Source organism: Mesocricetus auratus, unplaced genomic scaffold, assembly GCF_017639785.1.
Source record: "Mesocricetus auratus isolate SY011 unplaced genomic scaffold, BCM_Maur_2.0 Super-Scaffold_100019, whole genome shotgun sequence".
Lineage (NCBI taxonomy): Eukaryota > Metazoa > Chordata > Mammalia > Rodentia > Cricetidae > Mesocricetus > Mesocricetus auratus.
Genome location: NW_024429200.1, coordinates 4420864 through 4441289, shown reverse-complemented (window position 1 = coordinate 4441289; position 20426 = coordinate 4420864). Strand labels below are relative to the sequence as shown.

Here is a 20426-nt window from a genome sequence, read left to right as displayed (position 1 = left end):
TTCTCTATCTGCTTCGCCCTATCTTTGGACCTGTTCATTTATGTGCTGTTGAACTTGGGGTGTATGTATATACATGAGTGGGTGTGCACATGTGTGTAACTGTGCATATGTGTTTAACTGTGTGTGGAGGCCAGAGGTTGACATTGGGTGTCTTTTTCAGCTGTCCTCCACCTTGTTTTTTGAGATGGCTCACCAGCTGCTACACTGACCGACCAAAGGTCTCCATGGCTGTCTCAAGCCGGCACTGTATCCTCACCGCAGCACTGTGGATACAGACTTACCCTATTGTATTTGGCTTTTCTGTGGGTTCTGGGGATCCAAACTCATGCTAGCATGGCCATGCCGTTTACCAGTTGAGTCATCTCCCAGCCCCATCTACAACATTCTTAATTAAGGCTCAACACCAGAGGAGATCAAAGGATACCTCTTCCCTCTCTCTACCCTGACTTACACGTGTTCACACACAGCCCCTTGTTCTCACTCTATAGCTCTCATCACAACTGTAACTACTGACACCCTGCAATCTTTCTCACTGGCCTGAGATCTTTCCATGAGGAAAAATCACTGCTTGTTCAACTCTAGAGTCTCATGATAATGTCTGGCATATGATGCATGTTCAAATGCTACTTATTAATCCAATGTGAGAGGGATATGCACATCAAAGGGCATGGAGATACAAATAAAGTTTAAAAAAATAATAGCTAGTGTTCCAGACACTTAACTGTGTGTCAGGAACTCTGAACATGTATTGTACTACATGCATTTTCTAATGTAATCCTCATGTTGCAAAATAATGCCAGTTAAGCGCTCTGGCCAACATGAAAACAACATAAAGTGATTGAACACATTGCCCCAGATTAAGTTGCTGAGTCTCAGAGCTGAAATGTGAAGCTGTCATTTTATGTCCAGACATCAGACTCTGCACACTGTTTTAGCAATAGTGGTCAAATCACATTTCCAAAGCTACAATGCCAAGGGCAGCAATCTGGGGTGGATGGAGGAGTCCTGAAGGAGGTATTCGCCATAGTTTCTTTTATCTCCATGATCTTCCATTCATGGCAGCATGGAAGTGGGAACTGTTGAGTGGGCTATAAAACAATGTATCATAGAATGTCCCTTTGAACATGAACTTAAAACTCATTTCTCTTCTCCCCACACTTACCCTCTTCATCACATAAGGTTCCCGGTGAGACGTACATGGCAGTGAAAACCGCCATTGACCGGGGGTACCAGCACATTGATGGGGCCTACCTCTACTACAATGAGCATGAAGTTGGCGAGGCCATCCGAGAAAAGATAGCAGAAGGGAAAGTAAAGAGGGAAGAGATTTTCTACTGTGGAAAGGTAAGTCATTTCTCACTATGTAGATACAGTGAACACATAAGGAGTGTGTGTGGGGGGGGGTTTACAGCTCAGTAGGATAGCCCTCACCTAGCATGCACAAGGACCTAGATATGATCTCAAACATTGGAACACAATAAAAGGAAGGAGAGGAGGAGGAAGAGGAAGAAAAGTGGGCAAATTATCCTCTGAAATACTTTAATTTGCTGAAAAAATATACCTGTGTATTTGTGCACATCAATAAAACATATTATAGTACTTAATGAAATATGACCATAAGTAAACAGAAAGGCCTTGTGTGACTGAGTTCGTGGAAAGGCTGTTTACTTTGGTCCATTAGGATCTGCTTTCAGGGCTTCTCAAGCCCCACCCAAGGGTGGTATAAGGTGGAGGCTGAATGCATAGTCATTACTGCTAAGTGGTTTGGATAAGAATGACCCCCATAGGCTCATAAATTTGCATGCTTAGTCTGCAGCTGGTGAATTGTTTGGGAGGACGTGGGGGTGTAGCTTTGTTGGAGGAGGGGTGTACTTGGAGGAGGTGTGTGGTTAGGGGTGAGCTTTGAGTTTTCAAAAGCCCAAGCCAGGCCCTGTACTCTCTTCACTTACTGCCTGTGGATCATGTAAAGCTCTCAGTTACTGCTCCAATGGCATGTCTGTCTGCCTGCAACAATGATGGTTTAAAACTGTAAGCAATAACAATATAGCTTTAACTATAATATTCTCCAGTTAAACACTTTCTTTTATAAGAGTTGTCTTGGTCATGATGTCTCTTCACAGCAATAGAACAGCGACTAATACAATTGCCCAGGTCAGAAAATGTTCCCCACCACAACATAATGAAACATACTACAACAACTAGCTGTATGGTCCAGCTGTGAGGTGGCATTTAGTTTACACATTTACAAATCTTAGTTTCTCACTTTAGGATGGGAATAATAAAGCCAAGCCTGCTTTATGAATTAGCATTTACAAAGCACTTAAATTATATACCTAGCACAAAACCAATATTTTACATCTTTGTTGAACAAAAGAACATTAAAACAGGGTCTGTAACTCCAGCTACTCAGGAGGCTGAGGCAGGATGATCACGGCTCAATGCCTGCCTGGGCTACAGATAGAGTTCAAAGAGAGCCTAATGTAGCTTAACAAGCCTTCATCTCCAAAGTTAAAAAGGAATTAGGCTGTAGCTCAGTGGTAGTGTTTACCTATTGCGAAAGGCCCTGAGTTCAATCTCCAACATCAACGAAAGAAAAGAAAAAGTGAATTAAAATGGAAAACAGAATTTTCAGTTGGATGGAATGGAAGGGATAATGTCAATGGAGCCCATAGTAGTAACAGAAGAATTTTTCTACTATTCTCTCTCTACTACATTGTTTTTCTATTGTATGCTCCCTCCCCACCATCACTAGGGTTTGAACCCAGGGCCTTGTACATGCAAAGCAAACACTAACTCACTAGACTATATCCCCAGCCTTTTAAATGATATGTGTATATGTATATATAAGTATGTGCAGGTTTTGGGGGTGGGGCAGAAGCCAACTTCGGTTGTCATTCCTCGGTAGTCACCCATCTTGTTTTTGGAGACCTGGGGACCACTGGCTAGGTTAGGCTGGCTGCCAGGCAAGCCACAAGGATCTACTTGTCAATCGATGACTCTCCAGTGCTGTGATTGTGTATAGTGTTTGTGCACATGCTACCAAGCTGGCTTCTTTTTATCTGGGGCAAGGGAATTGAATTTGGGTCTTCATACTTGTATGTCAAGCCCTATACTGACTGAACTACCTCACCAGTCCATTCCCCTAACCCTCCCTTCAACCAACCAACCCTTGCCAAGTTGCCTAATCTGGTCTAGAACTCACTCTGTCTTCCAGGTAGCCCTTGAACCTTCTACCCTTCTGTCACAGCCTCACAAGTAGCTAATATTATAGGTGTGTGCCATTATATCTGATTGGGTTTTTTGTTGTTGTTTATTTGTTGTTTTGTTTTTTTCTTCTGTGCTTTCAAGACAAGAATAAAACCGGGGACTCTAACTTTCCAATTTTATTTCCTATAATAAATAGGGTTTAAAAAGCCAATCCTCTCCCGACCCTCCCACCAAACAGCCGTGAAGCAAAATTAATGCTATACAATGTTACAAATTTATCTGATTACCACTCTGTTGGGAGAAGCCTTCCCGCCAGCCTGGTTTCAGAGCCGCATCAGTCCCAAATGAACACACAGGAGGCTGTATTAATTATGAAGCTGTTGGTCTTGCTTGTTTCTTATTGGCTAGCTCTGACTTAAGTATTTACTCCATAATTGTTAATCTAAGTATTTCTCTTAATGGAGAAAAGGGTCCGGACCTCTTACCCCTATGGCAGCTACATGGTGACTCCCTGTGTTTCTCCTCCCCAGAGTCCTCCTCGACTCCTAGTCCTACCTATCTTGCTTCCCTATTGGCCAACAGTGCTTTATTCAACAACCAATAAGAGACAGATTTCAGAATGCCATCTCCCATCACCACTCTGTGTTTTTCTGCATTGGCAGACCTTACTCATCCACCATCTAACACTTGGGGTGTGGAGTGAAGTCTTAGCAAGAATTGTCAGGATTGCCCTGGGGTGTGTGCCAAGAACAGAGGGCTATCATAGTGGTGTTTACATCCATGCTCAGCCGCAAACACACATGTGTGACATGAAAGGAGCAGATGACGTGTGTATCTGGGATTCATTATGAGAACGTGAGAGTAGATATTACTTGACTATCCTCCTTGATTTTTCTTTCCAGCTGTGGGCTACAGATCTTGACCCAGAGAGGGTCCGCCCAGCCCTGGAAAGGACGCTGCAGAGCCTCAAGCTACAGTATGTGGACCTTTATATCATTGAAATACCCATGGCCTTTAAGGTAAGCTGGGCTCCCTACACTGGGCTCCATTCATTCTTGCTTTAGTAGCACAGAATGCTGCAGTGTTGATACTGTAGATGGGAGGGTGCTGATCTTACCTGGCAAACCCCCAACAAATAATGCTAACAGGTTTGGGCCCAAGTTTCTTTTATTTTTAAAAACGTATTTTTCATTTACACGCCAACCCCAGTTCAACCTCCCTCCCCTGCCTCCCACCCTTCTCACCCCCCTATCCACTCAGAAAGGGCAAAGCCTTCCTTGGGGAGTCAACACAGCATATCAAGTTGAGGCAGGACCAAGCCCCTCCCCCAGTATCAAGGCTGACCAAGGTATCCCACCATAGGGAATCGGCTCCAAAAGGCCAGTTCATGCCCTTGGGATAGTCCTGGTGGCACTGACAGGCCCCCCCCCACCAAAGATCAAATCATAAAATTGTCACCCACAAGCAGAGGATCAAGTTTGGTCCCATGTAGTTTCCCCAGTTGTCAGTCCATAGTCCATGGGCTCCCACTAGCTTGGGCCAGCTGTCTCTGTGGCTTTCCCCATTATGGTCTTAACCACCCGTGTGATGGGGGAAGTCCTGTGTATATGTCAATAAAGCACTGTTGGCCAATAGGGAAGCAAGATAGGTGGGACTAGGAGTTGAGGAGGACTCTGGGTAGGAGAAACACAGGAAGTCAAGATGTAACTGCCATAGGGAGAAGAAGCCCGGAAACCTCTCCGGTAAGGGAAATACTTAGATTAACAATTATGGGGTAAATACTTAAGTCAGAGCTAGCCAGTAAGAAACAAGCAAGGCCAACAGCTTCATAATTAATACAGTGTCTTGTGTGATATTTGGGGACTACAACGCAGCAGAGTCCATGCGACTGGCAGGTGATAAACCAAAGCAGCTAGCAAGGAAAAGCCTCCCTTTACATAATGGTGTCGGCATGTGGGATTGAATTTCCACGTAGAGCGACAAAAGCTTTAAAGGGATTTTAGAAACAAAAGGACAAAGAAAAGCACTGCTTTTTGATAGCAGCATTTTTTTCAGGTGGGCTCTGTTTTGCTAGCGACAAGCACTTACTCATTGTGCTTAAGGGAGTCTTCCTGACTCGGCATAAAAAAAAAAAAGAAAGAAAAAAGAAGAAAAAAAAACAGCAAGGTTCTTTTAAGAGACTCTGCTAACAATTGAAAAGTGTGTACACAGAGCTGGAAGTGGCAGTGACCACATCTCCAAGCCGGCAGCTTTTGCTGGATGTCACCATAGACTGTGACGGTGAGCTGGAATCACGCTTATGCCTGCCATCTTGGAAAAACTGCAGTTTAAACAGCCGTGGTTTTAACAAATAAGATACTTGGCCAGAAAAACATAAAGATTTACAGTAAAGTCAGACTTGGGTAAAGAAAAGCCTCTAAAAGTTTACAATGTGTTTAAAAATATACTTAAGATTGAGAGAGAAAAAGAAACGGCATAGTGGTAAATACAGAAGCCGGCTGTGGTGGTGCAAGCCAGTAGGATCTACTCCAGAGGCAGAGGCAGGCAGATTTCCAAAGAGAAACCCTATCTCAGAGAAAAATAAATAAAAGTAAAAGAAATAAAGTAATAGTAGATAAATAAATAAGCCACACAAAGATGGAAAATACACAGAGAGTCTGGATACTGTATGCTACTGTGTTTTTCAGGTTTTTGATTGCTCAGGAACAACTACTAAAGTACACTTGATTATAAATGCTGCTGAATTAATTCAACTTATATCTTTTGAAAATGCCTTGATTTCAAATTTTAAGTATAAGGATGTTACTTTGGAAAAGAGGTTTTGTTTATGTTCCTACAGAAAATGAAAAGCTGAGGATTCCTTCCAGGCTTCTGTGGTTTGATGAACCAAGACCCCCGGAAGCAGTGGGCCAGGTGTGCCAACAATTGAGACAGCTAAGATGATGGAGCTTCACAGACCCTAAAAATAAGGACTTATACAGGTTTCTGAGTTTTGTCATGATCCCCATGGTATGAACAGGGCCCCCTTCCAGCACGAAGCAGTTTGGAATGAGTGACGTCCTAATTCCCATCTTGTTTTTATAAATCTTTGTTTTCATTTAAATGGGTTGTTTATAATTGGTTAATGATCACAACCAATCTCTTTTTAAAGGAAAAAGGGGTTTATGATATGGAAATGAATACTTTGTATAGGTTTGGTTTTTCATTTATTGATACAAATTCAAGGTCAATTTTGTGATGCATATATTTCTCCTCCTGATTAAGTATTGTGCTTATACTGTTATTTTAAAACACAATGCATAATTAAATACAGACTATAGATAGTTACTTATAATAGTCACAATTTATAGTTAGGTAAGTTAGGTTTTCTAGATATATAGAAATTTGAGATATATAGTATTTGAGACAGATAGATAGACAGTCTTCAAACCTTTCAAAGACCTTCAGAAAATGGCATTTAAAATGCATTAGGGTTTTTCTTGACAATGAGAAATGTCTGCTCCTGGCAGCGCCAATTATGTCTGAGAGGAAGATGGGCATCGAAGAAACTCGTTGTGGAGTTTGCTTTCAACATGGCAAGATTAGCCATTTGGGCAAGAAACTGCTCTTGCCTAGACTTCTTGACTGTTGCTGTATAAACTGGACATGCAGGACCCACAGGAAAGTGACTGTGTTCATGTGATCCCTCATCCCTCTCTTCAACTGAACTCCAGGAGCTCAACCCAGTGCTTGGCTGTGGTTCACTGCATCTGCTTCCATCAGTTATGGATATAGGTTCTAGGATGACAGTTAGTGTAGTCCCTAATCTGATTAAGTGGGAAGGTCAGTTCAGACATCCTTTCCACTATTGCTAGGAGTCTTAGCTGGGGTCATTCTTGTGGATTCCTGAGAATTTCTCTGGCACCAGGTTTCTCCCTAACCCCATAATGGCTCCCTCTATCAAGATCTCTCTTTCATTGCTCTCCCCCTCCACCTCTCCCCCAACTCAGTCTTCTTGATCTCTCATGTTCTCATGCCCCATCCCTTCCTTTCTACCTCCTCCCAGTTTACCCAGGAGATCTTAACTATTTTCCCTTGTTGGGTCCCCCTTCTTACTTAGCTTCTCTGTGGTTGTGGACCGTAGCCTGGTCATCCTTTGCTCTACATCTAATGCCTACTTATGAGTGAATACATACTGTGTTTGTCTTTCTGGTTCTGGGTTACCTTACTCAGAATGTTTTTTTTTCTAGTTCCATCCATTTTCCTGAAAATTTCAAGCTGTCATTGTTTAGTATTACTTTCCAGCTTGGTTCAGGTCCCAAAGAAGAGGGACCTGGAGTCAGTCGGGGAAGTTGGTGACACATGGTGGTGGAGGGGTGGGGGGTTACATGACTGACACTGAGGGTGAATTGGGATGGCTGCCTTTATGTAAAAAAGGATTCACCTTTTATATTCAATAGTTTAGCCACAGGCAAGGTTGAAAGCAGGCTGCTCAATAATGATGCAGGGAGGAAAGCGGCCATCAACTTCATTGAAGCATTTTCGCTGAGACAAAACCTTACGTTCAGCAAGGACCTAAATGTCTATTGTTGTCAAAGGTTCAGAACTCCACTGCCCTGGTCAGTCAGCAGGGACCCTGGGGGAGGGAGTGAGAATGGGGGGACTCGAGAGAGGGAGACAAGGCAGGATTCTGATCAAGTCTCGTTTATTGAAAGTGCCAGCAGGGCTTGAGTAGGGCAGGTGGCAGAAGGGGGGAGCAGAAGTTCCCCTTGGCAGGGTGTGTTCCAAGGACACAAGTCTGCAGCTGGGGGAGTCTGGACTACAGGCCTGGAGAGTATGCTGTACAGGAAGATAAGCAGACACGGAGAAACAGAAACGTAACTAAGTGTTAGTCTCTAGGAATGCGTAGGAATATTAAGATGGCTTCTATTATGCTAGCCTTATTTAGGGCCCTCCATACTCCACCAGGCACCCTCTTACATCAACGGAAGGGCCACAGGTTCTTCCTGCCAGTGATAAGGAGAAAGACTGCTTTTAGCAAGTAAGAACTTTCCTTAAGCCCCTGAGGTAATGGAGACCCTTATCCAAATGCCTGACTGCTGGGGACCAGATACTCTACTGCAATCTAAGAGCAATTTTCATTCCTCGAGGGGTGTGATGCAGCATTTGCACTAAGTCATTCCCTAACAGTGTCCCCTTTTCTCTTAGTCTTGCTACATGGGCCTGTTCCCCCCACACACTCCCAAAAGGGAAGGTCCTGATATCTTACTCTCTTTCCATTGTGCTGTACCATTCGGATTTCTCTACACCCTTGCTCTTACTGACCTCAGACTCTGGATCTGGAGTTCGTCATTGAGGCCAGGTGTGTCCAGTCAGTAAATGTCTAATTTTCCTGTTCTTGGTGTAATCAAGAGGGCACAAGGGGACTCACATGTGCAGAGTCATCATACTATATGGTCCCATGGTTTCAGGGATTTCTTTCCAAAGAATCATTTTGCTTAAAGAAACTGTTACAATTTTTGGTGTGTGTGGGAGGGTAGGGGGTAAACAGACCTTGGCAAATTCCATGGCGAGTGAGGGACAAAGAGGCCAGGCAGTCATAGCTTAATTGAGAAGGTTTATTAGAAAGGGGAGGGAGGGAAGGAGAGGGGGGATGTCTTGTCTGCCCCTTCAGAGGAACAGCAGGAAAGAGGACAGAAGTGGGTGCTTCCTTTTAAAGGGGTCCTTTGCTCCTGCGTGCAGACTACAGTCATGGACCCCTGGGCTGACCAGGGCACTGCCTGAGTGCATTCTGCCAGATGACAGGGGGAGGCCAGAATAATGCCTGAATCCTTATATCCCCACCTTGGTCTAATATTTGAAAAGGTAAGGAGTTATGCATGGCAAATTAGGGAATGAAGGCATCAAGTTCTTGAGACTACTTCCTGCTGACCTGGGGGGGTATTGATGACATTTGGGGAGACCTGAAAAGGCTGGGGTGCTGCCACGTCCTGGGGTAGCTGGTTATTTCATTGCAGTCCAGACTCTATGGAACTCTCTAGCACCTCTTGGACCTGGCAAGATGTTGGCAGAGCAGAGGACAAGGTTGAGTTTAGGAAAAAAAAATTCTTAGGTCCTGGTAATTGAGGGGAGGAGGATTGTAAGATGAGGTGGGGGTGGTTCATAGGGATCTCAAGATGAGGAAAGGGAGTCCCAGGACCAGGGAAAGGTTGAATGATATTTATCTGGAATGAATCTGATCTGTTTGGGTAGGTCCAATTCGGCTCCCTGGAACTTATAACAATTCTTTGTGAAAAGGTAAATTTTAGACACATTAGCATTCTTACTGTTTATAATCTATACTGAAATTTGCATTGTTGAAATGGCAGTATATTTGTGTTAGAAATGATTTTGGTTGAAAGCATTAACACTCTTCCTTTTATCTGGAAAACTGACAGACTTTTTTTGTGCAATGAAAGGTGCCTTAACCTTGATGTTATGATCATATAGTAGTATAGTTTGATGTTTTGTACCCTGTCAGAATTGGATTAATAGCTTATTAAAACTATTAATATTAAGAGAATGAATAGTAGCATAATGAGAGAAAAAAGTTTGATAACTTGCATTTATTTGTAGACCTTAAGTTACTTTGTTATAACTTAAAACATTTTTAGATCCTTTCAGCTTAAGCTTTTATGTTTTTTATATAAACTTCATACCTTAAAAGACCTTATTAAACAGAGGGATGGTTAAGAAGTTATACTGAAACCCACCAGCTGTCAAACTTCAACAGAGTTCTTAAGAAGGATGAATTTTTACCCGAATCAATGATTTAAAGAATGACAGAGACTTACTAGCTGGCCACACGGACAGTCACGCCCAGAGCCCTCCACAAGTGCTGAGAGCAGAGGCTCTAAGGACGCCTGCCTTCTGCTGTTAGTGTGAGGCTGCAAGGCACCAGAAGACCCTTCAGATTAGGAGCTTTAGGAAGTCTCGCCTACTGTTGGCCTGACACAACCTGGAGGAAGTTGATTCCAGTGTCCTCAGACTGTGGACAAGAGGACACTGGAATCACTTCCTCCAAGTTGTGTCAGGCCAGCAGTAGGTGAGTCTTCCTGAGTCCTTTGCAGCAGCTGAGGGGAAAAGCAGGTTTCTGTCACTTTGTGGCTAGAGTTTCTTCAGTGTCCTTCTTTTGGAGGAAATGGGGGCGATGCCAGCAGCTGGTCTGTCTCTCTGTTACAAAAAGCTTTTTGAAAAAGACAACGTAAATGCCATATTCTCTAGATCTCTGAGCATTTGAGGGCTGCCTGTCTATTTAGTATGTCTCAGCAGACAAATTTGTCTCTGGTGATTAAGCACAGAGGCGGCTAGGTAAGGCTTTATCTCTGTAATTAATTATATCTGTACCTAGTATGGCTGCAGTGACTTAGTACAGCATCTGTCTGGAGAACTGGATCCAAGCCGAGAGGCTGTGGAGGGATGTTTTACTCAGAGTCCTCCAGCCTGAGTGTAACTGAGTGTAACTTTGTAGGTCAGATTTATGCCTTTGAGGAGTGAAGAAAAATTCCCTTCTGTAATAGAAGCTTAACCTTAAGAACCGACAATAGTGAAAGTCACACGGTGCAGGAGGCAATTCTCTTTAGCTTATAGTCGATTTAATTTAATTTTACTTTGTTAGGTCACTCTTGTAAACAGCTTACAGGAAGGATTGGGTGGTGTAAATATTTTGTTACTCTGAAATAGATCTTTATAACCTTAAATTTTTTATAATCATTTAAAAGTACATAGCAATTGAAAAATACAGTTTTTACCATCACATGAGGATACACACCAATTTTTGAGACTTACTTTCTTAGCCTAGAAAGAGATACGCATACATAGGTAAAGCTAGCATACATTTCTTAAACATTGCCTGCATGTAAACATATGAATTTGAACATTACATACATACATACAGAGTTAGAGCTGGCTCACGCTAACATTCATACAATTTATTTTTAAACGGGAGTTGAATAGATTAAAAGAAAGCAAACCGGTATAGTGCAAAATGAAAGGCCAGAAAGCAGATTTGCTCCAGGTGGAGAGAGCAGACCTGCGGAAGATGGAACAGGCAGGGTTTTTTCGTGAAACAGGAGCCCTGCTGGGCCCTGGAAAGGCACACCATTACGCCCCACGGGCAACAGAGCCAGGGAAAGAAGAAGTTAGAGACAAAGAAGCAAAAGGCACAAAAGTAAATGCATTATGACTGGCAGCAGGGTTTGTCAGCAGAAGTTGGCTAGACTGCCCCTCTGCCTAGAGGGCCTGGGCATCGAAGGGAACAGCCAGGTGGGGCAGGTGGGCCCTAGGGTAGGCCACAGCCGCATGGTCGCACTCAGTCAAGAAGGCTCTGTAAGGATTCGGGTTTCTCTGCAGCTTTGAGGCCTGTCCTAGAACTCCCTCTGTAGACCAGGTTGGCCTCAAACTCACAGAGGATCTGGTAGGCCTGTATGGGATCTGATGTGTGTTATAGATATAGGATAAGTCCTGTTTCTGATGGTTTCCTGTAGTTGTAAAAACAATGAGGTTAATTCTGTGCCATCAGGAACAAATTCTGCAGTCTCAATGTGTAAGACAACTCTCTCTGCATACTGAGAATCCGTGACTATATTGAGAGGCTCTGTAAAGTCTTTAAATGCTATGAGAATGGCATATAACTCTGCCTTTTGTACAGAGTTATAATGGCGTTGAACTACTTTACTTATATTTCCTGATTTATATCCTGCCTTACCTGATTTGCTTGCAGAAACTCCAGAAATAGGTGTTTGTCTCACGATACGCGGAAGACACCAAATTGTTTTCTTTATGAATTTGATTCTCTCTGTTTTGGGATAGTTGTTACTAATAGTTCCAAAAAAGTCACTGCAATTTATTTACTAATACTCATTATCCTTCCATAAGGAGGAAATTTCCTCATTAGTTAAAGGTACAATAATTTCAGCTGGGTCTTTCCCAGTCAGTTGACGAAGCCTTAACTTACCTTTTAATATCAAATCCGAGATCTTATCTATATATGTTTTCAGTTTTTATTTTGTTTATGTGACAGAAATACCCATTCTAGTATGATGTCTTCCCTCAGCATTAAAATTCCTGAGGGGTATTCTCTAGATGGTAAAATAACCAGAATACAGTCCAGTTTTGGATCCACATGGTCCACATGTGCTTCTAATATTCTCTTTTCTACCCATTCTAATTCCTTTTCAGCCTTAGCTGATAGTACTTGCAGGCTATTTAGGTCTTTATCTCCTTTTAAAGTCATTTTCAAGTGTTTTAAATCATGCCCTTCTACACCAATAATCGTCTGTAATTGAGAGATTTCTCCTAATAGTTTTTGAAATCATTAAGAATCTGGTAATGGTCTCTTCAGATCTGTACTTTCTGCGGTCTGATTTTCTGAGAGTCTATTTTATAATCTAAATAATTAATACAATCTCCTCTTTGTATTTTTTCTGGGGCAAAGTGAGGCAAAGTTTCCTTAACTGCTTCAAACATCTTTTCCAAAGTATCCTTACTTGAATCAGACAGTAATATAATGATATATTAACGAATGTGGAAATTGTTTATGAATTATTTCTAGAGGTTTATACACAAAATATTGACGGAAAGTCAGGCTATTTAACATACCTTGAGGCAGCACCTTCCACTAGAATCTTTGTACCGGTCGGGTATTATTATAGGTAGGTACTGTGAAGGCGAACTTTTCTCTGTTGTTTTCTTGTAATGGAATAGTGAAGAAGCAATTTTTAATCTATAACTATAATTGGCCAATCCTTAAGTATTAGAGAAGGTAGTGGCATCCCAGATTGTAGAGACCCCATAGGCTGAATTACCTTGTTGATGGCTCTAAGATCAGTAACCATTCTCCATTTTCCAGATTTCTCCTTGATAGCAAAAACAGGTGAATTCGATGCGCTAGTTGATTCCTCAATATATCCAGCATCTAGCTGTTCCTGCACTAACTCTCCAAAGCCTCTAACTTCTCAGATGTCATAGGCCATTGACCCACCCAGACAGGTTCATCTGTTAGCCATTTTAAGGGTAGAGCTTTTGGTTGCTCTGTACATTTGGCACTGGCATCCTGTTTCTGTACAGCCTGTATATTTGGCATCTGTTTTCTGTACTGCCATACTATATTCTTTCTACCACCAAGAGCTTGTGTATAATTCCTATCTGATACAGGAGGAATGTTAATCTGGGTATTCCATTGCTGTAATAGATCACAACCCCAGAGATTTATAGCAATATCTGCAACATATGATTTTAACTTTCCTCTCAGTCCTTCTGGCCCAATAAAGTCAATCCATTTAATGCTCTGTTTAACTTGAGATAGGGTTCCAATCCCTAAGAATTGAACATTTACCTCTTTTAGAGGCCAAATCGAGTGCCAAGACTCCTGATTTATGATGATCTCCAGTGTCTAAAATGCCATTAATCACTGTATTATTTACTTTAATTGGAAACTTGGGTCTATGATATTGTATAGAAGTTTGCCAAAATATACGTTTTGCATTTCCTCCTGATATAATTGATTCATCTTCTGTAGCTAATGTCATGTATTATCCAGTGCCGTATTATTTACAATGGGCAATGGATCTTCTATTTGTCCTGGAAGAGGCTGTCCTCCACTGTCACTGGGAATGACCAGATAATCTTGCTTTGTGGGGCCTTCCTGAGGCCCCTGGACCAATTTCCTGGATGTAAAGGTCTACCTTGTCTGTCTGTAGTCGACCAGAATTTCTTGGTCCAATGTTTGCCCTTTCCACACCTCCTACAGAGACCAGAAGGCTGAGTCCTTCTGTCTGAAGCATTCCTGGTAGAAGCTTTATTTCTAGGAATGCTTGCACCCACCAAAAGGGAACCCTGGTTGCCTACCCACCAGGAGAGGAAGAGGCTCTTTCTACACCCACTGGAAGAAGTGATGGGAAAGAGGCAATATACTAACATACTAAGCAACTGTAAAACAAATATGGCACCACCAGATTCTAGAGATTCTACACCAGCAAAACCTGAACACTCCAGTGTAGATGAAGCAGAAGGAAATGACCTTAAAAACACCTTCATGAAAATGATAGAGTACCTCAAAGAGGATATGAGAAAATCCCTTAAAGAAATAAAAGAAAAAACAAACCAAAAATCCAACAAATGCACGAAAGGGAGGAAAACACGAAGCAAAAATTACAAGAAACAATTCAAACAGTGCAAGGGTTGAAAGCTGACGTGGAGACAATAAAAAAACACAGTCTGAAGGAATGCTGGAAATACAAAAAACTGGGGAAATGGTAAGGTACTAGAGATGCCAGCATAACCAACAGAATACAAGAGATGGAAGAGAGAATCACAGGTGCTAAAGACACACTAGGAGAAATAGATTCATCTGTCGACCAAAGAAAATCTTAAGTCCAACAAATCCCTAACAAAAAACATTTAGGAAATATGAGATATCGTGGAAAGAAGAAACCTAAGAATAATAGATATAGAAGAAGGTGAAGAAACCCAACTCAAAGGGGGCAGAAAACATATTCAACAAAATCATAGAAGAAAACTTTTCCAACCTAAAGAAAGACATGCCAATGAAGGTTGAAGAAGCTTACAGAACACCAAATAGAGTGGATCACAAAAAAGTCCCCTCACCACATAATAATGAAGACCACAAATATACAGAATACAGAAAGAATACTGAGAGCAGCTAAGGAAAAATGTCAAATAACATATAAAGGCAAACCTATAAAAATTACACCTGACTTCTCCATGGAAACTCTGAAAGCCAGAAGGTCCTGGATAGATATTCTACCAACACTAAGAGACCATGGATGCCAGCCCAGGCTACTATACCCAGCAAAGGTTTCAATCACTATAGATGGAGAAAACAAGATATTCCATGACAAAACCAGATTTAAACAATACATATCCACTAAGCCAGGCCTACAGAAAGTTCTAGAAGGAAAACTCCAATCCAAGAAAGTTAGCTGCAACCAGACAAACATAGGCAATAGATAATCTCACTTTACCAACAGGCAAAAGAAACAGCAGGCAGAAATCCACACACAATTCCACCACCATCAACCATTCCAAAACAAACAAGAATGAGAAATCAAAGGTCATTAATAACCCTCAATATTAATGGTCATAACTTGCCCAAAAAAGGCACAAGCTAACATAATGGATTCAAAGACAGAATCCATCTTCTACTGCATACAAGAAACACACCTCAGCTTCAAAGACAGATGTTACATCAAAGTTAAGGCTTGGGAAAAGATTTTCCAATCAAATGGACCCAAGAAACAAGCAGGGGTAGCAATCCTAATATCTAACAAACTAGAATTTAAACTGAAGTCAGTCAAAAGAGATGAAGAAGGTCATTTCATATTCATCACAGGTTGTGCTCGCTTCGGCAGCACATATACATATTCATCACAGGAGAAATCCACCAAGATGAAGTCTTGATTCTAAACATCTATGCCCCAAACACAAAGGCATCCACATTCATAAAAGAGACCTTACTAAAACTCAAACCACACATAAAACCTCACACACTAATTGTGAGAGACTTCAACACCCTACTCTCACCACTAGACAGGACTACCAGACAGGAGCTTAACAAAGAAACAAAGGAACTAATAGAAATTATGACCCAATTGGCTTTGACTCATCTATAGAACATTCCATCCAAACACAAAAGAATATACCTTCTTCTCAGCGCCACAGGGAACCTTCTCAAAAATCGACCACATACTTGGCAACATATCAAACCTCAACAGGTACAAAAAATTGGAATAACTCCATGTATCTTATCAGACCACCATGCCTTAAAGTTACAATTCAACAACAACACAAATTGCAGAAACCCTACAAACTTATGGAAATTGAATAATGCACAATTGCACTACTTCTAGGTCAAAGAAGAAAAAAAGAAATTAAAGACTTCCTAGAATTCCATGAGAATCAAGACACAACATACCCAAATTTATGAGACACTTTGAAAGCAGTGCTAAGAGGAAAGTTCATAGCACTAAGGGTCCACATGAATAAACTGGAAAATAGTCACACTAGAGAATTAACAACACAACTGAAAGCTCTAGAACAAAAAGAAGCAAACTCTACAAGGAGGAGTAAGACACCAGTAAATAATCAAAATGAGGGCTGAACTCAATAAAGCAGAAACTAGGAAAACAGTACAAAGAATCAATGTAACGAAGAGTTGGTTCTTTGAGAACATCAACAAGATAGACAAACCTTTATCCAAAGTCACCAAACTATAGAATGTGAACATGCAAATTAACAAAATCAGAAATGAAAAGGGGGACATGACAATGGACACTGAGGAAATTCAGAGAATCATCAGGTCATACTTCGAAAACCTGTACTCCACAAAATTCGAAAATTTAAAGGAAATGGACAACTTTCTGAATAGATATAACCTGCCAAAATTAAATCAAGAACAGATAAGCAATTTAAATAGACCTATAACCCCTATGGAAATTGAAACAGTAATCTAAAGCCTCCCAACTAAAAAACACCCAGGTCCAGATGGCCTCAGTACAGAATTCTACCAAAAATTCAAAGATCAGCTTATACCAATTCTCCTCAAAGTATTCCATGCAATAGAAGCAGAAGGGTCTTTTCCAAACTCTTTTACAAGGCTTCAAGCCACACAAAGACACAACTAAGAAAGAGAACTTCAGACCAATATCCCTCATGAACATTGATGCAAAAATACTCAATAAAATACTGGTGAATTGGATCCAAGAACACATCAGAAAACTCACCATGATCAAGTAGGTTTCATCCCCGGGATGCAGGGATGGTTCAACATACGAAATTCCATCAATGTAATCCACCATATGAACAAGTTGAGAAACAAAATTGCATGATCATCTCACTAGATGCTGAAAAAGCTTTTGACAAAATCCAACACACCTTCATGATAAAGGTCTTGGAGAGATCAGGGATAACAGGAACATACCTAAGCACAATAAAAGCTATATATAGCAAACCAACAGCCAACATCAAGCTAAATGGAGAGAAACTGAGAGCAATTCCTCTAAAAACAGGAACAAGACAAGGCTGCCCACTCTCTCTATACCTCTTCAATACTGTACTTGAAGTTCTAGCCAGAGCAATAAGACAACAAAAGGAGATCAAGGGAATACAAATTGAAAAGGAAGAGATCAAACTTTCACTATTTGCAGATGATATGATAGTTTACATAAGTGACCCAAAAAACTCTACCAGGGAACTCCTTCAGCAAAGTGGCAGGATACAAGATCAACTCAAGAAAATCAGTAGCCCTACTATATACAGAAGATAAAATGGCTGATCAAGAAATTAGAGAAACATCACCCTTTACAATTGCCACAAAGAACATAAAATACCTTGGGGTAATGCTAACCAAACAAGTAAAAGACCTGTATCACAAGAACTTTGAGTCTTTAAAGAAAGAAATTAAAAAAGACACCAGAAAATGGAGAGATCTCCCATGCTCTTGGATAGGTATGATCAATGTAGTAAAAATGGCAATCTTGCCAAAAACAATCTACAGATTCAGTGCTATTCCCATTGAAATCACAGCACACTTCTTCACAGACCTTGAAAAAACACTTCTCAACTTTATGTAGAAAAACAAAAGACCCAGGATAGCCAAAACCTCCCTGTCCAACAAGGCAACATCCAGAGGCATCACCATCCCTGACATCAAGCTCTATTATAAAGCTATAGTCCTGAAAACAGCTTAGTATTGGGACAAAAATAGATAGGTAGACCAATGGAATCCAATAGAAAACCCTGATATTAACCCACACACATATGAACACTTGGTTTTTGACAAAGAAGCTAAAATTATACAATGGAAAAAAGAAAGCATCTTCAACAAATGGTGCTGGCATAACTGGATGCTGGCATGTAGAAGACTGCAGATAGATCCATGTCTATCGCCATGCACACAACTGAAGTCCAAATGGATTAAAGACCTCAACATAAAACCAACCACACTGAACCTCATAGAAGGATAAGGAAAATGTGGTGCATTTACACAATGGAGTAATACTCAGTGGTAAAAAATCAATCAATGACATCTTGAAATTTGCAAGCAAATGGACAGAACTAGAAAAAGCTATCTGTGAGATGTAACCCAGATCCAGAAAGACAAACATGGTATGTGCTCACTCATAAGTGGATATTAGACACAAAGCAAAGGATTACCAGCTTACAGTCCACAACCCCAGAGAACCTAGGTAACAAAGAGGACCCTAAGAGAGACATACATGTATCTGCCTAGGAAGGAGAAAAAGACAAGAGCTTCTGAGTAAATTGGGAGCACAGGAAGCAGGGAGAAGGTAAAAGGGGAGGGGAGAAAAGGAAAGGGGCATGGGGAAAATGTATAGCTCAATATAAATAAATAAATAAACAAACATAAAAGAAAATAGTGTAATTAACTGGGCAGTGGTGGCACACACCATTAGTACCAGCACTCAGGAGGCAGAGACAGGCTGATCTTTGAATCAAGGCTAGCTTGTTCCACAGAAGGAGTTCCAGGACAGACAATACTACACAGAGGAAGCCTGTCTCAAAACCATAACCACAACAAAGTGTCATTAGAAGATTAAAAGAGAACAGAGTCCCTGGCACATTGGTAGGGATTGGAATGGGGACTGGAGTCTCATACTGTGCCTAGCAGCTGTCCTAGCCAGCTTTCCTTCCTTCTGTACTTTTCAGGGTCTTAACACTTTTTATTTAGAGGATTACACATGTGAGTACACTGTGTTTGCTTTATTCCTACCCCTAACTCCCCCCATGCCACCAATCTGCCTGTTCTCAAATTCATGACCTTGTCATTCGTGTGTGTGTGTGTGTGTGTGTGTGTGTGTGTGTGTGTGTGAAATCTACTCAATCCAATTAGTACTGCCCTTATTTGTGTGAGTTTTGGGATAACCACTTAGGATTGGGATCTCATCCCAAAAAAAAAAACAAAAAACAAAAAAAACAAAAAAAACCTGTTCTCCGTCCCTCAGCAGCCACTGCCTGCCTGTAGCTCTCTATGAAATCTTCCTCTCTCCTTGTCAGCATGCTGACTGGCGTGGTGTCGGCAGGTCTTGTACAGAGAAGAATTTCTCCTCTCTCTTCGCTGTGATTAGGGCTTATTAAGAGAGTAGGAGCTTTGTTGCCTTGAACTTCAGATAGGGAAGACTGCCAGAACTCTGGCCACTGAAAGTCCCCAGTCTCAGCCACCGTTCCTTCCCCTGTTTGCACACGGCTATTGTCAAAGACTGGGAAATTCTTCCATCGCAAAACAAATGTCAGGCAAGATAAGGGAAGCAATGTGCCAAGGGCATTGGACAAATGAGACTACCTGGAGAGTACCACGGAAGAAAGACTGTGTTAACTATATTTTATTAATTGTGTGTAAAGGGCATTGGAGAATCCAGGGAAAATTAGACATGCAGACTCATCTCTTCAAGGGAAGGAGATGTTTATCTGTCTTCCTCCTGGTATGTTGGGAAAGGACGTAGTTTACAACCTGGTGATCCTTTGCTATCCATTGAGGTGGGCTCCACCTCTATCCCCCAGAATTCATGTTTTGTTTATCCCAGACCCTTTCCCCCTATACACTGAGCATTGTTTCTGAGTCAACAGAACCTATCTTTATGGAAGAAGCCAGATGTACAGTTTCAATGTAAGCATTTCTTAAGCTTATTGCAACTTGGGACTAAGTTAGTTGTCATCTGGAAATTTTTTTCCAAACTTGTTCTGGGATTAATTATGGCTAAAATAAACCAACTGGTGTCAGAGTCCAAGAAGTTTCACTCAGCACTGGCTAGCTAAGTCAGGCTGAACCATTTCATTCTTATCTTACCTGGGTCATTTCTCTGCCTGCTGTGACACTCACAGGGGCCTCCACGATTATAAAATATCATATTTTGTGATTGTATAACTATATATCATATATCATTAATAAGCTATCATAATGTATACTATGACATATGATTTTGTGTAAATATACATATGTTCTATGTGATATAACAATATTATATGTATATACAACATTTATTAGGAAAGTATATAAATTGGGAAGCTTGATTGCAGGGCCACAATATATTGGTATGCTGACAATTTCTTTTTTATGATTAATTATTATATATACAGTGTTCTGCCTGCATGTGTGCCAGAAGAGGGTGCCAGATCTCATTACAGATGGTTGTGAGCCACCATGTGGTTGCAAGGAATTGAAC

The 20426-nt window shown here is 41.2% G+C and overlaps 1 protein-coding gene across 1 annotated transcript in view; it reads left to right on the top strand.

The window, feature by feature from the left end:
* The window catches only part of Akr1d1 (aldo-keto reductase family 1 member D1), a 74374-nt gene that overhangs the window by 37920 nt on the left and 16028 nt on the right, over positions 1–20426 (top strand). Inside the window, exons 3-4 of the mRNA XM_021234289.2 lie at positions 1180–1344; positions 4110–4226. Of these exons, the coding sequence (XP_021089948.1) occupies positions 1180–1344; positions 4110–4226 (282 nt within the window). The remainder of the gene's footprint in view (positions 1–1179; positions 1345–4109; positions 4227–20426) is intronic.